The sequence below is a fragment of the Corylus avellana genome, chromosome 5 (assembly GCF_965113065.1).
Source record: "Corylus avellana chromosome 5, dhCorAvel1.hap1.2, whole genome shotgun sequence".
In the NCBI taxonomy this organism is placed as follows: Eukaryota; Viridiplantae; Streptophyta; class Magnoliopsida; order Fagales; family Betulaceae; genus Corylus; species Corylus avellana.
This window is the reverse complement of record NC_142494.1, coordinates 5,003,031-5,027,055: the sequence shown is the minus strand read 5'-3', so window position 1 is coordinate 5,027,055 and position 24,025 is coordinate 5,003,031. Positions and strand designations below refer to the sequence as shown.

The following is a 24,025-nucleotide window of genomic DNA, read 5'->3' as shown; positions in this document are numbered from 1 at the left end:
TTTGTAAAGAGAGAATGATAAAAAATTTCTTATACTAAATCAAGTAGAAAATAAGCCTTAAAAATAATATAAAATAGGGGAAAGTCCACATACACATACCATTAAAACTACCACCTAATTGACAATGTCCCCCCAAATTTTTAATTGTGACAATGCCCCTCCTAAACTACCAAAACATTGTCAATGTCCCCACAATGATGAAACTACCCTTAATAATTTTTTTTTAGAAAAAAAACTAAAACTTCTAGAAAAAACCTAAAACTGAATGAAAAAACTGAATGAAAAAACCGAGTGACTAATTTTTTTTTTTTTTTTAAAAAAAATCCTTTTTATATGAAAAAAAAGTTAAAAAAATTCGATTTGTTTTATGAATTTTCGTTTAAAAAAATAAAAATTTTCGTCTAAAAATGAAAATTAAAAAAAAAAATCGTTTTTAATAATAATAATAATAATAAAATTTTAGTTTTAAAAAAATTAATTTTATTTTTATTTTTTTGAATTTATAGGAGTATTTTTGTCTTATTGAGAAATATATAAGAATATTTTTATCTTTTTGTTAGTCTTGAGGGGGAGACATTGACAATGTCTTGGTAGTTTGAAGCGGACATCGTCACAATTAAAAGTTTGAGAAAAATATTATCAATTGAGTAGTAGTTTGAAGAGTACGTGTACTTTACGGTATAAAACATTTTTAACAAGTAAAATAATAAAAGTGTAAATTGTAATTGAGAAGCTGCAGTCCAGACGGCCCACGAGGTCACGCCTACTGAAGACAGGTTGAAAATTGAAATTTTGAATGCACAATTCCAACACAAAAATACAACACTTCTCACATCTATGACCACAGCCTACAGATTACATTAACAATTCAGAGGGCCCACGTCTGATGCCTTTCGAATTTGTTGCTTTGGTCAAGATTTTTGGGTTGTGGATGTGAACGTTATCATGGCTTTTGGGTTGAGGAGGATGCGCTTTGACTTGGGGTTCTCTACCCTCAGTGCCGAGAAATAAGAGCTACCTATGTATTAGTTTGAGTCTGTTTGGTACAAATCTGCTGTTTATTTTAAAAATTAGTCACAGGTTAGCGGATTTTGTAGTCTAAAATGTAATACGTCATTTTTTAGGCTAACTTGTAATCTCGTAGCTTCGGTTATAGTTGTTTTAGAGCTTTTACTTTGTATTATTTGACCTTTATGTTCGTTTACCAATGAATGAGACTGAATTGATTTTTTTTTTTTAAAAAAAGAAAAAATTAAAAAAAAGATGGCCCACGCCTAGTGACGACAGGTTGTAATACAACACCTCTCACATCTATGATTGACACCACACATTCTACAGATTACATTAACAAGTAATAACAGTACTATACACTCCGTGAGCCTTGTGATTTTCTTCATTTATCACTTGAACATTCAGCGTAGCAGGCAGTCGGCGTAGAGGTAGAAAAATAACATTTTACTGAAGAAGAAGAAGAAGAAGAAGAAGAAGAAGAAGATTAGAAGAAAAAGCTATGCAACATGAAGCCTCCGTAGAGGTAGAGAAACAGATACAGTGGTAGGTGGAAAAAAGTTATGCAACCTGTCAATAGTTAATTTGTTTAGTCTTAGTTTCAGATTGGATTGTCAGTCCAAATTTGAAGGTACAACGAGATGATAAGCATCCTCAGTATGGTACCAGAATCTCTGCATGCTTTATTCGTAATGGTAAGCCATGGAAGAAAAATCAAGTGTAGTATATTTTCTGCAAGTTACTCCATCTTTTCCTTGTACATACTCCTGTTGTGTTCCTGTTCTGTGGATTGCTATGCTAGAGACACTTTGAAGCAAGGCGAGTGGATTACTGGAAAAACAACCCTTGTCTCCAGTGGAGGAACGTTTGTACTGGGATTCTTTACCACTATCAGAAGCTCTACCCACAATAAGTTCGTTGGGATATGGTACAAAAATGATCCAGAAACAGTTGTATGGGTTGCCAACCGAGACAAGCCTGTACTTAACGGTTCCACTGGAGTTTCTTTTGGAATTGCAGAAGATGGCAAGCTTCAGATATGGGATATTAATACTCGAAAGCTTTATTGGAGTGTAGGTAATGAGGCTTATCCGTCTACATATCAATCTGTGACTGTGAAGCTCATGGATTCTGGAAACCTGGTCTTAAGCGATGATGATGATCAGTTGGCGAAGGTTCTGTGGGAGAGCTTTAAACATCCGACTGACACCTTTCTTCCAGGTATGAACATGTATAAAGAGCTGACTTTGACTTCATGGAAAGGTGATGGTGACCCGAGAAGTGGGCAATTCACGTTTAAGCAAGATCAAGAAGGAGAGGACAAATACGTCATCTCACAAGAGGTACTGGGTTTTATTGGGAGAGAACAGAATTCAGGTAAGTTATACAGGATAAATGAAATGCCACAAGACGTAGCTTACTTATTGTCAAATTTCAGCAGGAACTCCTATCTCAAAAATTCCACAAGGTTGGTGATGAATTACAATGGGCAATTAAAGTATCTGACCGGGGAGAATCAAAATCATGTTCGGTCTTTGAAATGGATAGGGAGGGAGCTAGATGACAAATGTAGCTGTGGGAAATTTGGCATCTGCAATATTAAGGATAGGATAGCATGCAAATGTTTGCCGGGGTTCAAGCCTAGTGACCCGAAGAATTGGAATTCTCGAAATTTTTCTGATGGATGCACCAGATATTCGACATCATGTGACGCGAGCGACACATTCTTGAGCTTAAAGATGGTGAACGTGAGCGAACCAGTCTTTGAATCTTCCAAGGTTAAAAATGAAACAGAGTGCAGAGAGAATTGCCTTAACAACTGCAAGTGCAAAGCTTATAGTTTTAGTAAAGACTTTTGCCGGCTTTGGACTGAGGATTTAAGGGATCTGCAAGAGGAGTATGCAAACGGTAGTAACCTATCTATCCGCGTAGCAAAATCTGACATAGGTACTCCTTTTACATATTCGAATGTGCTGGAATTAACAAAGTAGCTGAATTGCACCCATAGACTTTCTTTTAGTGCTTAACTATGACATTACGTTACCCTCAAATCCATTGTACTACCTAAATTTTGTTAGACAATTTAAGAAATTAACATTGCCTCTACATAACCACCTCTAACCCTTGGGCTGTCACCTTATTTACAGAAGAATTTTACATGTCAAGCACCTCGCTACCATGTTATAATGCTAGACAGGTTTATAACATGGCCTAAAGCTCATTTTTCAATGTTTAATTACTGTTCCAGACTTTATTTCTTTGCAGAATCAACCACAAGGAACTGTGAGCCTTGTGGCGCAAACCTGACCCCTTATCCGCTGAGCACTGGACCAAATTGTGGTGACCCCAAATACTTCAGTTTCGGCTGCAACAATTCCTCAGGCCAGGTTAGCTTCAAGACGTCCAGTGGCAACTATCGAGTCGCGCATATCGATCCAAGTACACAAAAATTTGTCATCCAACTCAGATTTGGGGGATATAATAGAAATTCAGAAGTGAATCTGCAGCTGATCAATCCGTTTATCTTGGCTAGCAATATTGATTTTGGCAACAATTTTACTGAAGTTAATATAGAAGAAGTAGAAATTAGTTGGGAACCCCCTAAGGCCCCAACCTGTAATTCATCCAGAGACTGTAAGGATTGGCCAAATTCAACTTGCATTGGAAAGAAGATCTGCCTTTGCAACCAAAACTTTCGATGGAATGGATCCACTTTAAATTGTACTCAAGGTTAGGATGCTAATCATATATATATACAGTACCTTAGGAAGATTATATATGACTGCTCTGTTATTGAAGAAAGACCTGTGCGATGGTGGATGATTCTGTGCTAGGACCCCTGATGAACTGAGCACATATCTTGCTTTCAAAAAGTGTTCTTTTACTTTATGAATCATCACCTCTAATTTTACGTAGAAATTGGGAGGTGTTTCCTAGAATTTTCAAAATCATCTTTAGCAATATCATGATCACCTTGCCCTAACAATAGATATTATAATTGCAAAAATGATCCTCAACAATATATCTTGAATTTTATTTATCATCATTTGATTTAGCCATTGGAGCTTGTTCACTTTCATAAACATAACGGGTGTCCTATTTCTTTCTTGTAGAAGGTTATCTTCCTTCGTCGTTAGAAGAGCCTTCAAAAAGAAAGAAGGCCGGGTTGCGTTTGAGTGTTGTGGTATCTCTTATAAGCGTGTTTGCTCTCACATGTACCATTACTTGTGTATTTGTATGGAGAAAAATGATGGCCAAGAAAGAAGGTAATGGCTTTTCATAATGCACGCCGTGCACGGTCTGAGGTTTTGTCCCTTTGAATGAAAATAATACGAATTATCCTTTCATGTCATTATATCTAGCTTGTAACTAATATATATGGTTATCTTCGAAACTCAGAAAATAGAAGAAGTGAGGAAAGAAATCGAGTACTTCGCACATTAGACCATGAAAGATATCTCAAAGACTTGATGGGCTCGAGTGAGTTCAAAGAAGATGAAAAGGGCATAGATGTACCATTTTTTGATTTGGAAAGCATTCTATTAGCTACAAATACATTCTCTGATGCCAACAAGCTCGGACAAGGGGGATATGGGCCTGTATACAAGGTAATTTCATCAACATTAATTGTTGTAGTGGTCATGTAAACTAGTTTCTGGTTATTGGTAACGTTGTGAGTATGGTGTCTTAGGGCATATTTCCAGGAGGTCAAGAAATTGCGGTAAAGAGACTCTCAAGTGTCTCGGGACAAGGTTTACAAGAATTTAAAAATGAGGTGGTGTTGATTGCAAAACTTCAACATAGAAATCTTGTTAGACTTCAGGGATATTGCATAAAAGGAGATGAAAAGATTTTACTCTATGAGTACATGTCCAACAAAAGCTTAGACTCATTTATATTTGGTTGGTCTCTAAACTCAATCCCTAATATCTTGTGGTGCTTGATAGTCTATATATCTCTTGTTTGAGTAAAATTTGATTTGTTACTGTTGCTAAAACTATAATTTGAATGGAAAATGGAAAACTTGCAAGATCAAAAGTTAAGCATGTGTTTGGATTGGGAAATGCGCATCAACATCATTTTGGGAATAGCTCGTGGGCTTGTTTATCTTCACCATGACTCCAGATTGAGGATCATCCATAGAGATTTGAAAACCAGCAATATTCTTTTAGACGAGGAAATGAACCCCAAAATTTCTGACTTTGGCTTGGCAAGAATTGTTGGAGGCAAAGAAACTGGGGCAAATACAACCAGAGTAGTTGGAACTTAGTAAGAACAATTTTCAATCCCAAATATTATGTTTAAACGAAGAATATACAATAAGTGCATACCTTATCTACTAATAAATATTGGCATGCAGTGGCTATATGTCTCCGGAGTATGTAATATATGGACTTTTCTCAGTTAAATCCGATGTTTTTAGTTTTGGTGTAGTTCTACTTGAGATTATAAGTGGAAAAAAGAATACGGGATTTTATTAGTCAGAACTAGCCAGAAGCCTTACAAGTTATGTAAGTGTGTTTAATTTTTCGTAATAACTATTATTTATTTTTTTTTTGGAGTCATTTTATATTTCATTCCAATTATGATTTTAAAACTGTCACAGGCGTGGAGATTGTGGGGAGAAAACAAGGTGTTGGATTTAGTGGACCCGGCTCTACATGAAGTTTACAATGCAAATGAGTTTGTAAAGTGCGTAAATATTGGACTCTTATGCGTACAAGAAGACCCAAATGACCGTCCCACCATATCAAATGTTATTGCTATGCTTGACAGTGAAGCTGCAATAATTCCAACTCCAAAACACCCTGCATTTGTTCCATGGAGAGGCCTTTCTAGCCAAGCTACTTCCTCTAGTAAACCGGACACATATACGGAATCAACTAGTAGTTTATGAGGAAGATGACAATGGATGATACCAATGCAAGTTCTTGTGAGTCTTTTATGTTCAAGTTTACTGTATGATTTTTTTTTTTTTTTTTTTTTTTGAGTAGAAGTTTTAGAGTAAAAATAAATCTGGAATCTATGAGAGGAGCTTGTACATCCATGGGATACGATTTGTTTTCTAGTCAAGGAGACTGCACATCCAATTTTCAGTAATGTCAATGACATTGACACCAAAAACATTTCATCTGATTAGACTACATGTAGTGTTTGTCCGATATGGGTTATGTAAATATATATATGCCCATTCTCTACAGTATTTTGTGTAATTCAATATACAATGTTATTCTCAACATGGTATCAGAGCACATGTTTTGAATCACCGTTCTTAAATTTATTTATTTTCTAGCATCCTCTCCAATTCTTTTTCGGCTGCGATTTTCAGCAAAAACCACCTCTCTATCTTTTTTGGTTCTCTCTCTTATTGTCATCGTTTTGAGCTTATGACTACATTACTTGAAACCTCGGAAGACAACTGTTCCAAAGTCGCCGGGTGCATCCTCATTGGAGATTCCATGCACGTGCCACCCAAAAGTACTATCGTTTTGCCAATTGCCACCGCCGTCATTCGATCAACTTGGTTGCCTGCCGTTCCACAAGTCTGCCATTGGCCATCACAGATCCTTCAAGACCTTTGCCAATGCACCCCTACGTGCCAATAGTTCCTTTGAATGTGATATTCATGCTCCAACGATTTTGTTTTTACTATTAAATTAAAACAATTTTTTGTAGTTTTGGAGGGGGGACATTGTCCTAATTAAAAGTTTTGGAAGGACATTATCAATTGGATAATAGTTTAGGGGTGGAGCTTTGAATTTAATGAATTCCTCTATAAGCTTTCTTTTTTATTTTTCATTAGTGTTATTTATAATTTTTGCTATTCTATTTTAAGCATTTTCCAAAAAAAAAAAAATGAAATTAAAATATAATGTAGTCGTTGAAAGAAGCGCGACAATTAAAAGTTGAATAGTTAAATCATAAGCCAAAGGAACCTTCTTAAGTCCACCCCTGGGCAGATCCGGGGTGGGCCGAAGGCCACCCCCCACCCCCAACAAGGGGTGGCTGCTGCCCTCTAATTTTTTTATTTTTTTTTAAAAAATTAATTTTATTTAAAAAATAAAATTAATTTGAATTTGTTTTATTTTCTTAAAAGAATAAAATTAATTTTTTATGTTATATATATATATATATATATATATATATATATATTATAATTTTTTTTTTTGGGAAATTTTTTAATTTTTTAAAGATTAAGAACATGTGAATAGTACAAAACGTCCCCTTCTAAAAGGGGATTTGTACTGTTCACACATCCCTTTTTATGGACAGTTTTCACTGTTTAAACGTTCTTAATTTTAATTCTAGTCACTTTATTTGTAACATTTGCAAAATGTCCCTATTTGAGCGTCCCTAATTAAATAGAGACATTTTTTAGCCTAAAATATCACCTTAAAAATGTCCCTAACTCTAAGTTTTTTTTGTAGTGAATAAGCGTTATTCCTAGAGAAAAAAAATTGTTAAGTAGTAGTAAACAAAAAATAATGATATTACCTCCACGATAACAAAACAATTTAACATTTTCAATGATTTTAAGATGACTATAAATGTTAAATGAGCCAAAACTTTTCAATGGTTTCATTGGTCATAATAGAATCATAATTTGTACTATGGTAAATGGTAATCTCTTTCTCTTTGAGTTTCCAACTTAGCTGAACAATTTTTTTTATTATTTTTTATAAATGTATCGAAAGAAACAAAAAAATTTGGTCATCAAAAGCATTCTGTATTTCTAAGATTCTTTATTCTCAGGATAATTGTCCACCGTTCGATCTGTCGCTTATGTTAAAAATTGTTTTCGCAATGGATATGGCACACCTCATCACCTGAAGCCAAGTTGCTACAAAGCAATGTTTGAGCCACATAAACGTGATGGGAAGGCTAATGCTAAGGAGCACCACATTTTTTTTCTAATATATATTACAAATATATATGTCACGCAATATCACTATGTAGGGTGTCCTGATCAGGAAGTTGACAAAACATTTGAATAGTCGCTATTACTTACACCACATAAGTTGCCTTTGAATTCATCATTAACTTAACCACCAATAAACACCTTTTGGTATTATTCTCCCGCCCGCCAAGCTCTTTCTTTCTTTTTTTTTTTTTCTTTTTTTTTTTTTTTTTTTGTGGAAAAATATAAAAGAGCCCTCTAAACTATTCTAAACAGCAAGTCATTTAGCTGGTTCAAAAAATATGACCCCCAATATGACAAGTTGTTTAGCTAATGTGAAAAAATAAAATAACATACAAAAGCACGAAAAAATAAAATGAGAACAAAAAAAAAAAAATTGGTTGAAAAAAGGTCCGAGTGGCTTAAATTTGGCCCATGTCACCCATCTTATGGCGGTTTGTTAGTCCAATTATTTGGTTTATTGATGGTTTTGATGTTGACCCATGCCTATTTTCGGCCAATTCTTCACCTTTTTAGTGGCCCAATTCAGTCATATTCTTTGGCACATAGTTGGCCTTTTTCCTATTATGGCCCATTATCAATCTATTATTGTTGGCTCAGTTTTTGGCCCATTTCCAGCTACTCATTGGCAATGGTTGCCACCATATCCGGCCATGGTCACCGTCACGCTCCCATGACCAGATGGAGCTCATGGTCAGTCAGATATTGTAGTGCATCACACTTGATTATTGCTCTAGTCAAGCTCACATCCCCAACCTTTTGTTGCTACCCCCCACATGATTGTTACCATTGTCAACATCTCATCAGAATTTCATGGACATAAGCTAACATTAAAATTAGAAAAATGGTAAGTGCTCTCTTAGTCATTAGTGTTTTCTTAGTGTTGTTCGGTTTTCATGTGAATATTATTTTCTTAAAAATTAAGTGAGAGAAATAGCATTAGCTTTGTTTTTTTTCTTTCTTTTTTTAAAAAAATAATATCCACTTAAAAAACACCAAAATAGCACCTAACATTCTCCTTAAAAACATGGTCCTTGCCGGTCAAAGTAATAATCATATCATAGCTAGTCAATTTCGTAATGGATTAGAGTAATTAAAATTTTCAAAACTCGAATAATTAAGCATGTGCGGCAATAAAATATCAGAGATCAATTGCCGATGACATAGAAGAGATTGATTCCACGAAATCACCCAAGTTTTTGGCACATGCGCGCACGTGAAGTGGGTCATCACGTGCGTTTCCTATTTCTAAAATATTACAAAAAAAAAAAAAAACAATTATACGCAGAAATAGTGTCCTGATCAGTTGTTGAACCCAAGAAAGAGAATATAAAATAAAAAGACAAACAAATAAAAAATAAAAATAAAAAATCTTGTATTGGCCTCCACGTTGGATTTCGTAATTATTTATTTATTTATTACCCAAAAGAGAACAGAGGAATATTGTAGATCACACTGCCTTTCATTTTGGGATGAATTTGATGTTTTCAAATTTTTTAAAATATGAGGTTTTCAGATTATATTAATTAGATATAATGGCATAACATGAGACTTAAACTTACATTTATCAATTATGGGCTGAAAAATTAAAATTAGATATGGTCTGATGAAGGTCATGCATGTTAATAAAATCGTTCACATGTCTCTGCCAAAATAATAATAATAATAATAATAATAATAGTCCAAAAGACCACACACACATCTCACACCGACATAACCAACACATTTAAACCCTCCATACAATACTCGTGTAAAGCACCACCCTCCATCAAACTTCACTCCAAAAACTCAATCCAACAAACCAAGTCTTAACACTTTCAACACAAAAAGGCTTAAGCTTTAACGCATGATAACCGAGACAAAGTTAAAGAAAACTTAATTATCCTTCTCCTAGAAGAAAATTCCCCTTATTTAGGCGTATTTTAGTCATGGGCTTATATAGTTTAATTTATAATTGACTCAAGGTCCTCAAGAAGCAAAAATAAATTAAGGCAGTCGTCGTTGTCATTCAATTAATTTATTGAAACCCGGCCACCTACTCATTTGTTATTGTTAATTTCTCACAACGACTCGACCAGAACAAGAAAAGTAAAGCCACTTAAACCATAAAAATAATATTATAGATGGAATGGACAAATTGGAGACCAAAATAATGAAAATTTCTGATCAGGAAGCTTGTTGCTTAAAAAGCAAGAACATGGGGGCTGCATTTTTGTACCAGGCAATCGTGAGGGGTACTATAGAACCAGAACCAGTGTGCTTGAAATGATAGAGAATTTCAGTTAAATTAGTTACCTGCTTTGTTCATAATGGTAAGCCATAGAAGAAAAGTCAACTGTGCTATATTCTCTGCAAGTTGGTTGCTGTCTTCCATTTTCTTCTTCTTGTTTTCCTGTCGTGTGGATTATTGCGATGCCAGAGATACTCTGAAGCAGGGCGACTGGATTACTGACAATGGAGAAACCCTCGTCTCCAGTGGAGAAACGTTTGAACTGGAATTCTTTACTCCTATCAGAAGCTCTAGCCACAAAAAGTTCGTTGGGATTTGGTACAAACAAGATCAACAAACAGTTGTATGGGTTGCCAACAGAGACTACCCAGTACTTAACGGTTCCGCCGGAGTTTCTTTTGGAATTGCGAAAGATAGCAAGCTTAAGATATGGGATATCAATACTGGAAACGTTTATTGGAGTGTAGGTGATGAGAGTTCTCGGTCTACAAGACGATCTGTGAAGCTCTTGGATTCTGGAAACCTGGTCTTAAGGGATGATCAGTTTGGAAACAGTCTGTGGGAGAGCTTCCAAAATCCAACGGATACATTTCTTTCTGGTATGAAGATGGATGAAGAGCTGAAGCTGACTTCATGGATAGGTGATGGTGACCCGAAAAGTGGACAATTCACGTTTATGCAAGATCAAGAAGGAGAGGACAAATACGTTATCTCAAAAAAGGCAGTTTTGAACGGGAGAGAACGGATTCCAGGTAAGTTATACAGGATAGACGAAATGCAACAAGACGTAGCCTACTTATTGTCAAATTTCAGCAGGAGCGTCAAGCCTGCAAAATTGCCCTCCTATCTCAAAAATTTCACAAGGTTGGTGATGGATGACAATGGGCAATTAAAGTATCTGACCAGGGAGAATCAAAGTCATCTTTGGTCTTTGAAATGGAAATGGGGGATGCCAGATGACAAATGTAGCTGTGGGAAATTTGGCATCTGCAATATTAAGGATACGATAGCATGCAAATGTTTGCCGGGGTTCAAGCCTAGTGACCCGAAGAATTGGAATTCTGGAAATTTTTCTGATGGATGCACCAGATATTCGACATCATGTGACGCGAGCGACACATTCTTGAGCTTAAAGATGGTGAAAGTGAGCGAACCAGACTATGACTATTTCAAGGTTAAGAATGAAACAGATTGCATAAAGTATTGCCTTGAGATCTGCCGGCAGTGCCAAGCTTATTCGTATGAGGCAGCTAAAAACAGCAGCCATGGAGGTGAAACCACTACTAGTAGGGACATCTGCAAGATTTGGGCCGAGGATGTTAGCGATCTGCAAGAGGAGTATGCAAGCGGTCGTAACCTCTCTATCCGCGTCGCAAAATCTGACATAGGTACTCCTTTTACATATTCGAATGTGCTGGAATTAACTCAGTAGCTGAATTGCACCCATAGACACTGATTTGGCTAATTAATATATATGGAAAAGGAAGTGCGTGCTAGTATGGAGTTCTAAATGCAGAGCACTAGTCTTTCTTATAGTGCTTGACTATGACATTACGTTACCCTCAAATCCATTGTTCTACCTAAATTTTGTTAGACAATTTCAGAAATTAACATTGCCTCTACATAATCACCTCTAACCCTTGGGCTGTCACCGTATTTACAGAAGTATTTTACATGTCAAGCACCTCACTACCATGTTATAATGCTAGACAGGTTTATAACATGGCCTAAAGCTCATTTTTCAATGTATAATTACTGTTCCATACTTTATTTCTTTGCAGAATCAACCACAAGGAACTGTGAACCTTGTGGCACAAACCTGATCCCTTATCCGCTAAGCAGTGGACCAAATTGTGGTGACCCCATATACTTCAGTTTCGATTGCAACTATTCCACAGGCCAGGTTAGCTTCAAGACGCCCAATGGCAGCTATCGAGTTGCGCATATCGATCCAAGTACACGAAAATTTGTCATCCAACACAGATATGGGAGATATGATAGAAATTCAGGAGGGAATCTGCAGCGGATCAATCCGTTTATCTTGGATGGTATTGATTTTGGCAATAATTTTACTGAAGTTAATATAGAAGAAGTCGAAATTAGTTGGGAACCCCCAAAGGCCCCAACCTGTAATTCATCCAGAGACTGTAAGGATTGTCCAAATTCAACTTGCAATGGAAAGAAGAGGTGCCTTTGCAACCAAAACTTTCGATGGAATGGATCCAGTTTAAATTGTACTCAAGGTTAGGATGCTAATCATATATATATACAGTACCTCTGGAAGATTATGACTGCTCTGTTATTGAAGAAAGACCAGTGCGATGGTGGATGATTCTGTGCTAGGACCCCTGATGAACTGAGCACATATCTTGCTTTCAAAAAGTGTTCTTTTACTTTATGCATCATCACCTCTAATTTACGTAGAAATTGGGAGGTGTTTCCTAGAATTTTCAAAATCATCTTTAGCAATATCATGATCACCTTGCCCTAACAATAGATATTATAATTGCAAAAATGATCCTCAACAATATATCTTGAATTTTATTTATCATCATTTGATTTAGCCATTGGAGCTTGTTCACTTTCATAAACATAACGGGTGTCCTATTTCTTTCTTGTAGAAGGTTATCTTCCTTCGTCGTTAGAAGAGCCTTCAAAAAGAAAGAAGGCCGGGTTGCCTTTGAGTGTTGTGGTATCTCTTATAAGCGTGTTTGCTCTCACATGTACCATTACTTGTGTATTTGTATGGAGAAAAATGATGGCCAAGAAAGAAGGTAATGGCTTTTCATAATGCACGCCGTGCACGGTCTGAGGTTTTGTCCCTTTGAATTAAAATAATTCTAATTATCCTTTTGTGTCATTATATCTAGCTTGTAACTAATATATATGGTTATCTTCGAATCTCAGAAAACAGAAGAAGTGAAGAAAGAAATCGAGTACTTCGCACATTAGACCATGAAAGACATCTCAAAGACTTGATGGGCACAAGTGAGTTCAAAGAAGGTGAAAAAGGCATAGATGTACCATTTTTTGATTTGGAAAGCATTCTATTAGCTACAAATAGATTCTCTGATGCCAACAAGCTCGGACAAGGGGGATATGGGCCTGTATACAAGGTAATTTCATCAACATTAATTGTTGTAGTGGTCATGTAAACTAGTTTTTGGTTATTGGTAACGTTGTGAGTATGGTGTCTTAGGGCATATTTCCAGGAGGTCAAGAAATTGCGATTAAAAGACTCTCAAGTGTCTCGGGACAAGGCTTACAAGAATTTAAAAATGAGGTGGTGTTGATTGCGAAACTTCAACATAGAAATCTTGTTAGACTTCTGGGATATTGCACAAAAGGAGATGAAAAGATTTTACTCTATGAGTACATGCCCAACAAAAGCTTAGACTCATTTATATTTGGTTGGTCTCTAAACTGAATTCCTAATATCTTGCAGTGCTTGATAGTCTATATATCTCTTGTTTGAGTAAAAGTTTGTTTGTTACTGTTGCTAAAACTATAATTTGAATGGAAAATGGAAAACTTGCAAGATCAAAAGCTAAGCATGTGCTTGGATTGGGAAATGCGCATCAACATCATTTTGGGAATAGCTCGTGGGCTTGTTTATCTTCACCACGACTCCAGATTGAGGATCATTCATAGAGATCTGAAAACCAGCAATATTCTTTTAGACGAGGAAATGAACCCCAAAATTTCTGACTTTGGCTTGGCAAGGATTGTTGGAGGCAAAGAAACCGGGGCAAATACAACCAGAGTAATTGGAACTTAGTAAGCACAATTTTCAATCCCAAATATTATGTTTAAACAAAGAATATACAATAAGTGCATACCTTATCTACTAATAAATATTGGCATGCAGTGGCTATATGTCTCCGGAGTATGTAATAGATGGACTTTTCTCAGTTAAATCCGACGTTTTTAGTTTTGGTGTAGTTCTACTTGAGATTGTAAGTGGAAAAAAGAATACAGGATTTTATCAGTCAGAAATAGCCAGAAGCCTTATAAGTTATGTAAGTGTGTTTAATTTTTCGTAATCACCATTTTTTTTCTTTTTTTTTTTTTGAGTCATTTTATATGTCATTCCAATTATGATTTTAAAATTGTCACAGGCGTGGAGATTGTGGGGAGAAAACAAGGTGTTGGATTTAGTGGACCCGGCTTTACATGAAGTTTGCAATGCAAATGAGTTTGTAAAGTGCGTAAATATTGGACTCTTATGTGTACAAGAAGACCCAAATGACCGTCCCACCATATCAAATGTTATTGCTATGCTTGACAGTGAAGCTGCAACAATTCCAACTCCAAAACACCCTGCATTTGTTCCATGGAGAGGCCTTTCTAGCCAAGCTACTTCTTCTAGTAAACCGGACACATATACAGAATCAACTAGTAGTTTATGAGGAAGATGACAATGGATGATACCAATGCAAGTTCTTGTGAGTCTTTTATGTTCAAGTTTACTGTATGATTTTTTTTTTTTTTTTGAGTAGAAGTTTTAGAGTAAAAATAAATCTGGAATCTATGAGAGGAGCTTGCACATCCATGGGATAAGATTTGTTTTCTAGTCAAGGAGACTGCACATCCATTTTTCAGTAATGTCAATGAAATTGACACCAGGAAAAACATTTCATCTTATTAGATTATATGTAGTGTTTGTCCGATATGGGTTATGTAAGTATGTATATGTAATATTGGCATATATATATATATATATATATATATATATATATATATATATATATATATATATATATATAGGCCCATTCTCTACAGTATTCAGTGTGATTCAATATACAATCTTATTCTCAACATGGTATCAGAGCACATGTTCTGAATCACCGTTCTTAACTTTATTAATTTTCTAGCATCCTCTCCAATTTTTTTTCGGCTTTGATTTTCAGCAAAAGCCATCTCTCTATCTTTTTTGGTTCTCTCTCTTACTGTCATCATTTTGAGCTTTTGACTGCATGACTTGAAACCTCGGAAGACAACTGTTCCAAAGTCACCGAGTGCATCCTCATTGAAGATTCCATGCATGTGCCACCGAAAGGTACCGTCATTCTGCCATGCGCCACCACCGTCATTCGATCAACTTGGTTGCCTGCCGGTCCACAAATTTGCCATTGGCCATCATAGATCCGTCAAGACCTCTGCCAATGCACCCCTACGTGCCAATAGTTCCTTTGCACGTGATATTCATGCTCCAATGATTTTGATTTTACTATTAAATTAAAACAATTTTTTGTAGTTTTGGAGGGGGGACATTGTCCTAATTGAAAGTTTTTGGAGGACATTATCAATTGGATAGTAGTTTAGGGGTGGAGCTTTGAATTTAATGAATTCCTCTATAACCTTTCTTTTTTATTTTTCATTAGTATTATTTATAATTTTTGCTATTCTTTTTTAAGCATTTTCAAAAAAAAAAAAAAAACAAAATTGAAATTAAATTATAATGTAGTCATTGAAAAAAGCACGACAGTTAAAAGATAAATAGTTAAATTGTAAGCCAAAGGAACCTTCTTAAGTCCACCCCCGGGCAGATCCGGGGTGGCCCGAAGGCCAACCCCCACCCTCAACGAGGGGTGGCTGCTACCCTCTAATTTTTATTTTTATTTATTTTTATTTTTTTTTTAATGAGGGGTGGCTGCAGCCCTCTAATTTTTTTTTTTTTAAAAAAAATTATTTAAATTTATTTTATTTAAAAAATAAAATTAATTTGATTTTTTATTTTATATATATATTATAAATTTTTTTAGGGAAATTTTTTTATTTTTTAAAGATTAAGAACGCGTGAATAGTACAAAACGTCCCCTTCTAAAAGGGGATTTGTATTGTTCACATATCCGCTTTTAGGGACATTTTTCACTGTTTAAACATTCTTAATTTTAATTCTAGTCACTTTATTTGTAACATTTGCAAAATGTTCATATTTGAGCGTCCCTAATTAAATAGACATTTTTTAGCCTAAAATATCACCTTAAAAATGTCCCTAACTCTAAGTTTTTTTGTAGTGAGTCGATAGATAAGTGTTATCCCTAGAGAAAAAAAATTGTTAAGTAGTAGTAAACAAAAAATAATGAAATTACCTCCACGATAACAAAACAATTTAACATTTCCAATGGTTTTAAGATGACTAAAATTGTTAAATAAGCCAAAACTTTTCAATGGTTTCATTGGTCATAATAGAATCATAATTTGTACTATGGTAAATGGTAATCTCTTTCTCTTTGAGTTTCCAACTTAGCTGAACAATTTTTATTTTTTTTATTTTTTTTATAAATGTATCGAAAGAAACAAAAAAAATTAGGTCATCAAAGTCATTCTGCATTTCTAAGATTCTTTATTCTCAAGATAATTGTCCACCGTTCGATCTGTTGCTTATGTTAAAAATTGTTTTCGCAATGGATATGGCACACCTCCTCACCTCAAGCCAAGTTGCTACAAAGCAATGTTTGAGCCACATAAACGTGATGGGAAGGCTAATGCTAAGGAGCACCACATTTTTTTTTCTAATATATATTACAAATATATATGTCATGCAATATCACTATGTAGGGTGTCCTGATCAGGAAGTTAACAAAGGATTTGAATAGTCGCTATTACTTATTGCACACCACATAAGTTGCCTTTGAATCCATCATTAACTTAACCACCGATAAACACCTTTCGTTATTATTTTTTTTTTGGAAAAAATGTAAAAAGGCGCCCCAAACTATTCTAAACAGCAAATCGTTTAGTTGGTTCAAAAAATATGACCCCAAAACGACAAGTTGTTTAGCGAATATGAAAAATAAAATAAAATACAAAAGCATGAAAAAATAAAATGAGAGAAAATAAATTGGTTGAAAAAAGGCCCCGAGTGGCTTAAATTTGGCCCATGTCACCCATCTTATGACGATTTGTTAGTCCAATTATTTGGTTTATTGTTGGTTTTGATGTTAACCCATGCCTATTTTCGACCAATTCTTCGCCCTTTTATCGGCCCAATTCAGCTATATTCTTTGGCACATGGTTGGCCTTTGTTCTACTGTGGCCCATTATCAATCTGTTAGTGTTGGCTCAGTTTTTTGCCCATTTCCAGCCGGCAATGGCTGCCACCATATCTGGCCATGGTCACCGTCACGCTCCCATGCATGACCAGATCGAGCTCATGGTCAGTCAGATATTGTAGTGCATCACACTTGATTATTGCTCTAGTCAAGCTCACATCCAACCTTTTGTTGCTACCCCCACATGATTGTTAGGTGCTCTCTCGGTTACTAGTGTTTTTCGGATCTAATGTGAATATTATTTTCTTAAAAACCGAGTGAGAGAAACAACATCAACTTTTTTTTTTTTTTTAGAAAATAATATCCACCTAAAAAACACCCAAATAGCACCTAACATTCTCCTTAAAAACATGGTCCTTGCCTGTCAAAGTAATAACCATATCATAGCTAGTCAATTTCGTAATGGATTAGAGCAATTAAAATTTTCAAAACTTGAATAATTAAGCATGTGCGGCAATAAAATATCAAAGATCAATTGCCGATGACAGAAGAGATTCCACGAAATCACCCAAGTTTTTGGCACATGCGCGCACGTGAAGCGGGTCATCACGTGCATTTCCTATTTCTAAAATATTACCAAAAAAAAAACAATTATACGCAGAAATAGTGTCCTGATCAGTTGTTGAACCCAAGAAAGAGAATATAAAATAAAAAGACAAACAAAATATAGATCAAAACAAATAAAAAATCTTGTATTGGCCTCCACGTTGGATTTCGTAATTATTTATTTATTTATTACCCAAAAGAGAACATAGGAATATTGTAGAGCACACTGGCTTTCATTTTGGGATGAATTTGATGTTTTCAAATTTTTTAAAATATGAGGTTTTCCGATTATATTAATTAGATATAACGGCAAAACATGAGACTTAAACTTACATTTATCAATTATGGGCTGAAAAATTAAAATTAGATATGGTTTGTTGAAGGTCATGCATGTCGATAAAACAGGAGAAACAACAGGACAAAATCGTTCACATGTCTCCGCCAAAATAATAATAATAATAATAATTGTCCAAAAAACCACACACACATCTCACACCGACATAACCAACACATTTAAACCCTCCATACAATACTCGTGTAAAGCACCACCCTCCATCAAACTTCACTCCAAAAACTCAATCCAACAAACCAAGTCTTAACACTTTCAACACAAAAAGGCTTAAGCTTTAACGCATGATAACCGAGACAAAGTTAAAGAAAACTTAATTATCCTTCTCCTAGAAGAAAATTCCCCTTATTTAGGCGTATTTTAGTCATGGGCTTATATAGTTTAATTTTTAATTGACTCAAGGTCCTCAAGAAGCAAAAATAAATTAAGGCAGTCGTCGTTGTCATTCAATTAATTTATTGAAACCCGGCCACCTACTCATTTGTTATTGTTAATTTCTCACAACGACTCGACCAGAACAAGAAAAGTAAAGCCACTTAAACCATAAAAATAATATTATAGATGGAATGGACAAATTGGAGACCAAAATAATGAAAATTTCTGATCAGGAAGCTTGTTGCTTAAAAAGCAAGAACATGGGGGCTGCATTTTTGTACCAGGCAATCGTGAGGGGTACTATAGAACCAGAACCAGTGTGCTTGAAATGATAGAGAATTTCAGTTAAATTAGTCACCTGCTTTGTTCATGATGGTAAGCCATAGAAGAAAAGTCAACAGTACTATATTGTCTGCAAGTTGGTTGTTGTCTTCCATCTTGTTCTCGTACATACTCTTGTTGTTTTCCTGTGGTGTGGATTATTGCTATGCCAAAGATACTCTGAAGCAGGGCGAGTGGATTACTGACGATGGAGAAACAACCCTTGTCTCCAATGGAGGAAAGTTTGAACTGGTATTCTTTACTCCTACCAAAAGTTCTAGCCATGAAAGGTTTGTTGGGATATGGTACAAACAGGATCAACAAGTAGTTGTATGGGTTGCCAACAGAGACAGGCCTCTACCCAACGGTTCCAATGGAACTTTTGAAATCGCAGAAGATGGCAACCTCAAGATATCGGATACCGCGGGAAAAGATTATTGGTTCACGTTTCTCGATTCCTCGTCTACAAGACGATCTGTGCAGCTCATGGATTCTGGAAACCTGGTGCTAAGCGATGGTGATGATCAGTTGGCGAAGGTTCGATGGGAGAGCTTCAAAAATCCAACGGATACATTTCTTCCAGGTATGAACATGGATGAAATCCGGTCATTGACTTCATGGGTACGCGATGGTGACCCTGGAAATGGGAGATTCTCTTTTAATCTAAGTCAAGTAGGAGAGAACAAATACGTTATCTCACAAAAGTCAGTTCATAACGGGAGAGGACTGATTCCAGGTAAGTTATACAGGATAGACGAAATTCCTCAAGTCATAGCCTACTTATTGTCAAATTTCAACAGCAGCGTCATCAATGCTACAAAGTTGAAGCCTTTTCTCCAAAATTCAACACACAGGCTGTTTTATTATAATTCCACTGATTATAATTCCACGAGGTTGATTATGAACTACACTGGGGTGTTAGAGTATCAGATCTGGGACAGCAGTCATTGGAATTTGATATGGTCGGTGCCAAAAGAAAAATGTCTCATTTATAATGCTTGTGGGAACTTTGGCAGCTGCAATATTAACGATAGGAGAGCGTGCAAGTGTTTACCGGGGTTCAAGCCTAGTAACCAGGAGAATTGGAATTCTGGAGATTTTTTTGGTGGGTGCACTAGAAATCCGACATCATGTGGGAAAAGCGACACATTCTTGAACTTAAAGATGATGAAAGTGAGTGATCCAGATCCACAGTTCGTGGAAAAAAATGAAACAGAGTGCAGAAAGTATTGCCTTAATAACTGCCAGTGCCAAGCTTATAGTATTGGTAAAGACTTGTGCTGGATTTGGACAGAGGATTTAAGCGATCTGCAAGAGGAGTATGCAAACAATGGTCGTAACCTCTCTGTTCGCGTAGCAAAATCTGACATAGGTACTCCTTTTACTCCTTTTACATATTCCAATATCCATGCTGGAATTCGCTCATTACCATGTTATAATGCTAGACATTTTCAATGTATAATAACTCTTCCAGACTTTATATCTTTGCAGAATCAACTGAAAGGAATTGTGAGCCTTGTGGCACAAACATGATTCCTTATCCGCTGAGCACTGGACCAAATTGTGGTGACCCCATGTATTTCAGTTTGTACTGCAACAATTCCACAGGTGAGGTTAGCTTCAAGACACCGAGTGGCACCTATCGAGTATTGAGTATTGATCCAAGTACACGAAAATTTGTCATCCAAGTCAGAAATGCAGGATATGATAGAAATTCAAGAGGAATTCTGCAGCTCAATGAGTCATTGCCGTTTAATAAGACCAGCTTGCTTATGGCTGATTCTGGCAACTATAGTACTGAAGTTAAAGATGAAGAAGAGATTAGTTGGGAACCCCCGCTGGAGCCAATTTGTACATCATTCACAGATTGCAAGGACTGGCCAAATTCAACTTGCAATGTAGCAAGAGATGGACAGAGCAGGTGCCTTTGCACTGAAAACTACCTATGGAATGGCTCAAATTTAAATTGCACTAAAGGTCAGGATGCTATTTCATATGCCTCTTGCATATTTAGATTGTTCTATTAGTGAAAATCATACCACAAAGGAGGAGTTTGTCCTATATATATATATTTGTCTTTTTTAAATCAATTGTGAGAATCAAACCCCAAGCTAGCTCTTTCTGACTTCTCCATTGCATTTCATCAGTGTTAGGAATCTTTTGTCCTGTTCAACTGAGGATTGTGCAGTTTTCAAAAAGTTTTCTTTTTCTTTATGTATAATCACTTCTAATTGTACATTAAAAAATGGGAGGTTTTTGGGAGAACTTTCAAATCCACTTTAGCAATATGATCATGCTTACCCTGCGAGTACTAACAATAGACATTATAATTGCGAGGATGAATCTAAACAGTATATTTGTTGGAACTTGTTCACTATCAAAAAAGAACAGTTGTTTTCAGATTTTAAATATTTATGTGAGTGTAGTCTTATTTCTTTCTTGTAGATGGTGATTTTCCTCAGCTTCCAAAAGATTATTCAAAAAAGATGTCGTTCACTCGGATCGTTATGATACCTCTAATAGCAATTTTTGTGCTCACAAGTGGAATTGTCTGTATATATTTTTGGAGAAGAAAGATCCCCAAGAGAGAAGGTAACCACTTTGCAAAATGCACCCTACCATGCACAATTTGTACTATTTTCATTTGAATCAAAATAAAGCCATGTATTAGCAGTCTCATGTAATTAGTTATCATGAAAGTGTAAGTCATATATATATGGTTGCCTTATTAACTCAGAAAACAGAAGAAGTGATGAAAGAAATCGAGTACTTCGCACATTAAACAGTGAAAGACATCTCAAAGACTTGATGGGCTCTGCTGAGTTTAGAGAAGAAGATGAGAAAGGCATAGATGTACCCTTTTTTGATTTCGAAAGCATTCTAGTAGCTACGGATAACTTCTCAGATGCAAACAAGCTTGGACAAGGGGGCTATGGGCCTGTTTACAAGGTCATTTCTGCAACATTAATTGGTGTTAATATTCATCTAAACTAGTTTCTAGTTATTGGTAACCTTGTGAATATGGTGTCTCAGGGAATATTTTCAGGAGGTCAAGAAATAGCTGTAAAGAGGCTCTCAAGTGTCTCAAGACAAGGCTTACAAGAATTTAAAAATGAGGTGGTGTTGATTGCAAAACTTCAACACAGAAATCTTGTTAGACTTCGGGGATATTGCATAAAAGGAGACGAAAAGATTTTACTTTATGAGTTCATGCCCAATAAAAGCTTAGACTCATTTATATTTGGTTGGTTTTTGAACTAAATTCCTAATTCCTTGTTGTGCTGATAGATTATAAGTATTTTGTTTGAGTAACGTTAATGTTACTAAAAACTTGCAAGATCAAAGACTAAGCACTAGTTTGGATTGGGAGATGCGCGTCAACATCATTTTGGGAATAGCTCGTGGGCTTCTTTATCTTCACCATGACTCTAGATTGAGGATCATCCATAGAGATTTGAAAACCAGCAACATTCTTTTAGACGAGGAGATGAACCCCAAGATATCTGACTTTGGCTTGGCAAGGATTGTTGAAGGCAAAGAAACCGGGGCAAACACAACGAGAGTAGTTGGAACTTAGTAAGCACAATTTTCAATCCCCCAACTCTATTTACTCAAAGAATATATAAGTGCCTACCTTATCCGCTAATGAATGTTGGCATGCAGTGGGTACATGTCTCCGGAGTATGTATTAGATGGACTTTTCTCAGTTAAATCCGATGTTTTTAGCTTTGGTGTAGTCCTACTTGAGATTATAAGTGGAAAAAAGAATACAGGATTTTACGAGTCAGAACTAGCCATGAGCCTTATAGGCTATGTAAGTATGTTAATTTTTTTTTTTGTAGTCATTAATTTCGTTTCGTTTTTTTACACTATAAAATTCTAATTTTAAAATTGTCACAGGCGTGGAGATTGTGGGTTGAAAACAAGGTGTTGGATTTAATGGACCCGACTCTACATGAAGTTTGCAATGTAGATCAATTTGTGAAATGTGTAACTATTGGACTCTTATGCGTACAAGAAGATTTAAATGACCGCCCAACCATGTCAAATGTTGTTACAATGCTTGATGGTGAAGGTGCAACATTTCCAACTCCGAAACAGCCCGCATTTGTTCAACGGAGAGGCCTTCCTAGCAAACCTAGTTCTTCTAGTAAACTGGATACCACATATACAGAATCAACTAGGAGTACTTTAGAGATACATGATAATAATGCCTGATACCAATGCAAGTTATCTTGAGTAGTGGCCCAAACATTTGATATCAATTCTGGCAGAGTAGCTAAGCTGCTCGTACATTCATTGGCTTTCATGTAGTATTTTGGACCATTGCGTTTTTCATTCCTTTGCTCAGAGTTACCATGGGAATCATTCGTTTATTTGTTTGGGGCTGCCATTGACAATAGTCCATAAAGGAAGTGTACCTCGTATAGGTAAAATTTTAGGGGAAATGCTAAGTGTTCTTTAGGTGCTTTCCTGATCAATCATACATTTATTTGTTAAGGGCTCATTTGTTTCAATGTAAAATGATTTTTTTTTTTTTTTTTTTTTTAGTGTTTGGTGCAACTGAAAATCATAGACAACATAAAATATTTACGATTGGATTGAAAAAGTTTTTTTTTTCTTTTGTAAAATGGTTTTTATTTTTTAAAACCGTAAATTATTTTTTGAGTTTGAGCTTCTGATTCTCAAATCGCTATACCACTATTAGAACACCGTTAGGCCTTCGCTAGAACCTTGCCGGGGATCCATCAGGATCCCACCAAATCTCACTAAGACACCATCAGGACCTACCAGGACCGTTGAGACTCCACTGGGACCCGCTGAGCCTAAGTTAAAAATTGATTTTTATAGGTTAATATGATTGAATAAAGGGAAAATTACTTTTTACCCCCTGAAGTTGGCAGCGTTTTTCAATTCGACCTCCTAAATTTCAATTTTTGCAATCCACCCCCATAAAGTTTCAATTTTTTTTCAATTCAGCCATTCCATCAGTCAAAGCCGTTTTGACTGACGGAACAGTAATCACGTGCGGTGCATGTGATCACTTATGGCCTTTTCGTACCCAAAATACCCTCATCCCTTCTAAATGCACGTACGCTTCTCAATGAAGAGAAAAAGCTTCATCATCGTCAATGGGTTCCAATGGCCACTGTGAAACATCCCCATTCCTCCCTTCTTGCTTATCCTCTGTTCTATAAAACCAAAACAGAGGCCAATAA

General features: G+C 35.9%; 2 protein-coding genes and 1 pseudogene across 2 annotated transcripts; all 3 read left to right on the top strand.

Annotated features, from left to right (window-relative positions):
* Positions 1 to 1,694: 1,694 nt before the first annotated feature.
* Positions 1,695 to 5,914, top strand: LOC148585260 (G-type lectin S-receptor-like serine/threonine-protein kinase At4g03230; annotated as a pseudogene).
* A 4,322-nt stretch (positions 5,915 to 10,236) lies between these two features.
* On the top strand, positions 10,237 to 14,616 carry LOC148585259 (G-type lectin S-receptor-like serine/threonine-protein kinase At4g03230). The gene is made up of 8 exons (XM_088516225.1): positions 10,237 to 11,545; positions 11,939 to 12,400; positions 12,806 to 12,931; positions 13,065 to 13,273; positions 13,357 to 13,567; positions 13,697 to 13,934; positions 14,026 to 14,176; positions 14,276 to 14,616. Exons 1-8 carry the CDS (start codon positions 10,237 to 10,239, stop codon positions 14,564 to 14,566), a joined length of 2,997 nt encoding a protein of 998 aa, XP_088372351.1. The 3' UTR covers positions 14,567 to 14,616.
* A 4,226-nt stretch (positions 14,617 to 18,842) lies between these two features.
* LOC132181675 (G-type lectin S-receptor-like serine/threonine-protein kinase At4g03230) lies at positions 18,843 to 23,074 on the top strand. Its single transcript, XM_088516224.1, has 9 exons — positions 18,843 to 19,627; positions 19,661 to 20,178; positions 20,298 to 20,783; positions 21,252 to 21,398; positions 21,544 to 21,755; positions 21,840 to 22,050; positions 22,145 to 22,382; positions 22,470 to 22,620; positions 22,707 to 23,074. The coding sequence occupies exons 1-9, from the start codon at positions 18,855 to 18,857 to the stop codon at positions 23,022 to 23,024; spliced, it is 3,054 nt and encodes a 1,017-aa protein (XP_088372350.1). The 5' UTR covers positions 18,843 to 18,854; the 3' UTR covers positions 23,025 to 23,074.
* The last annotated feature ends 951 nt before the right edge of the window (positions 23,075 to 24,025 follow it).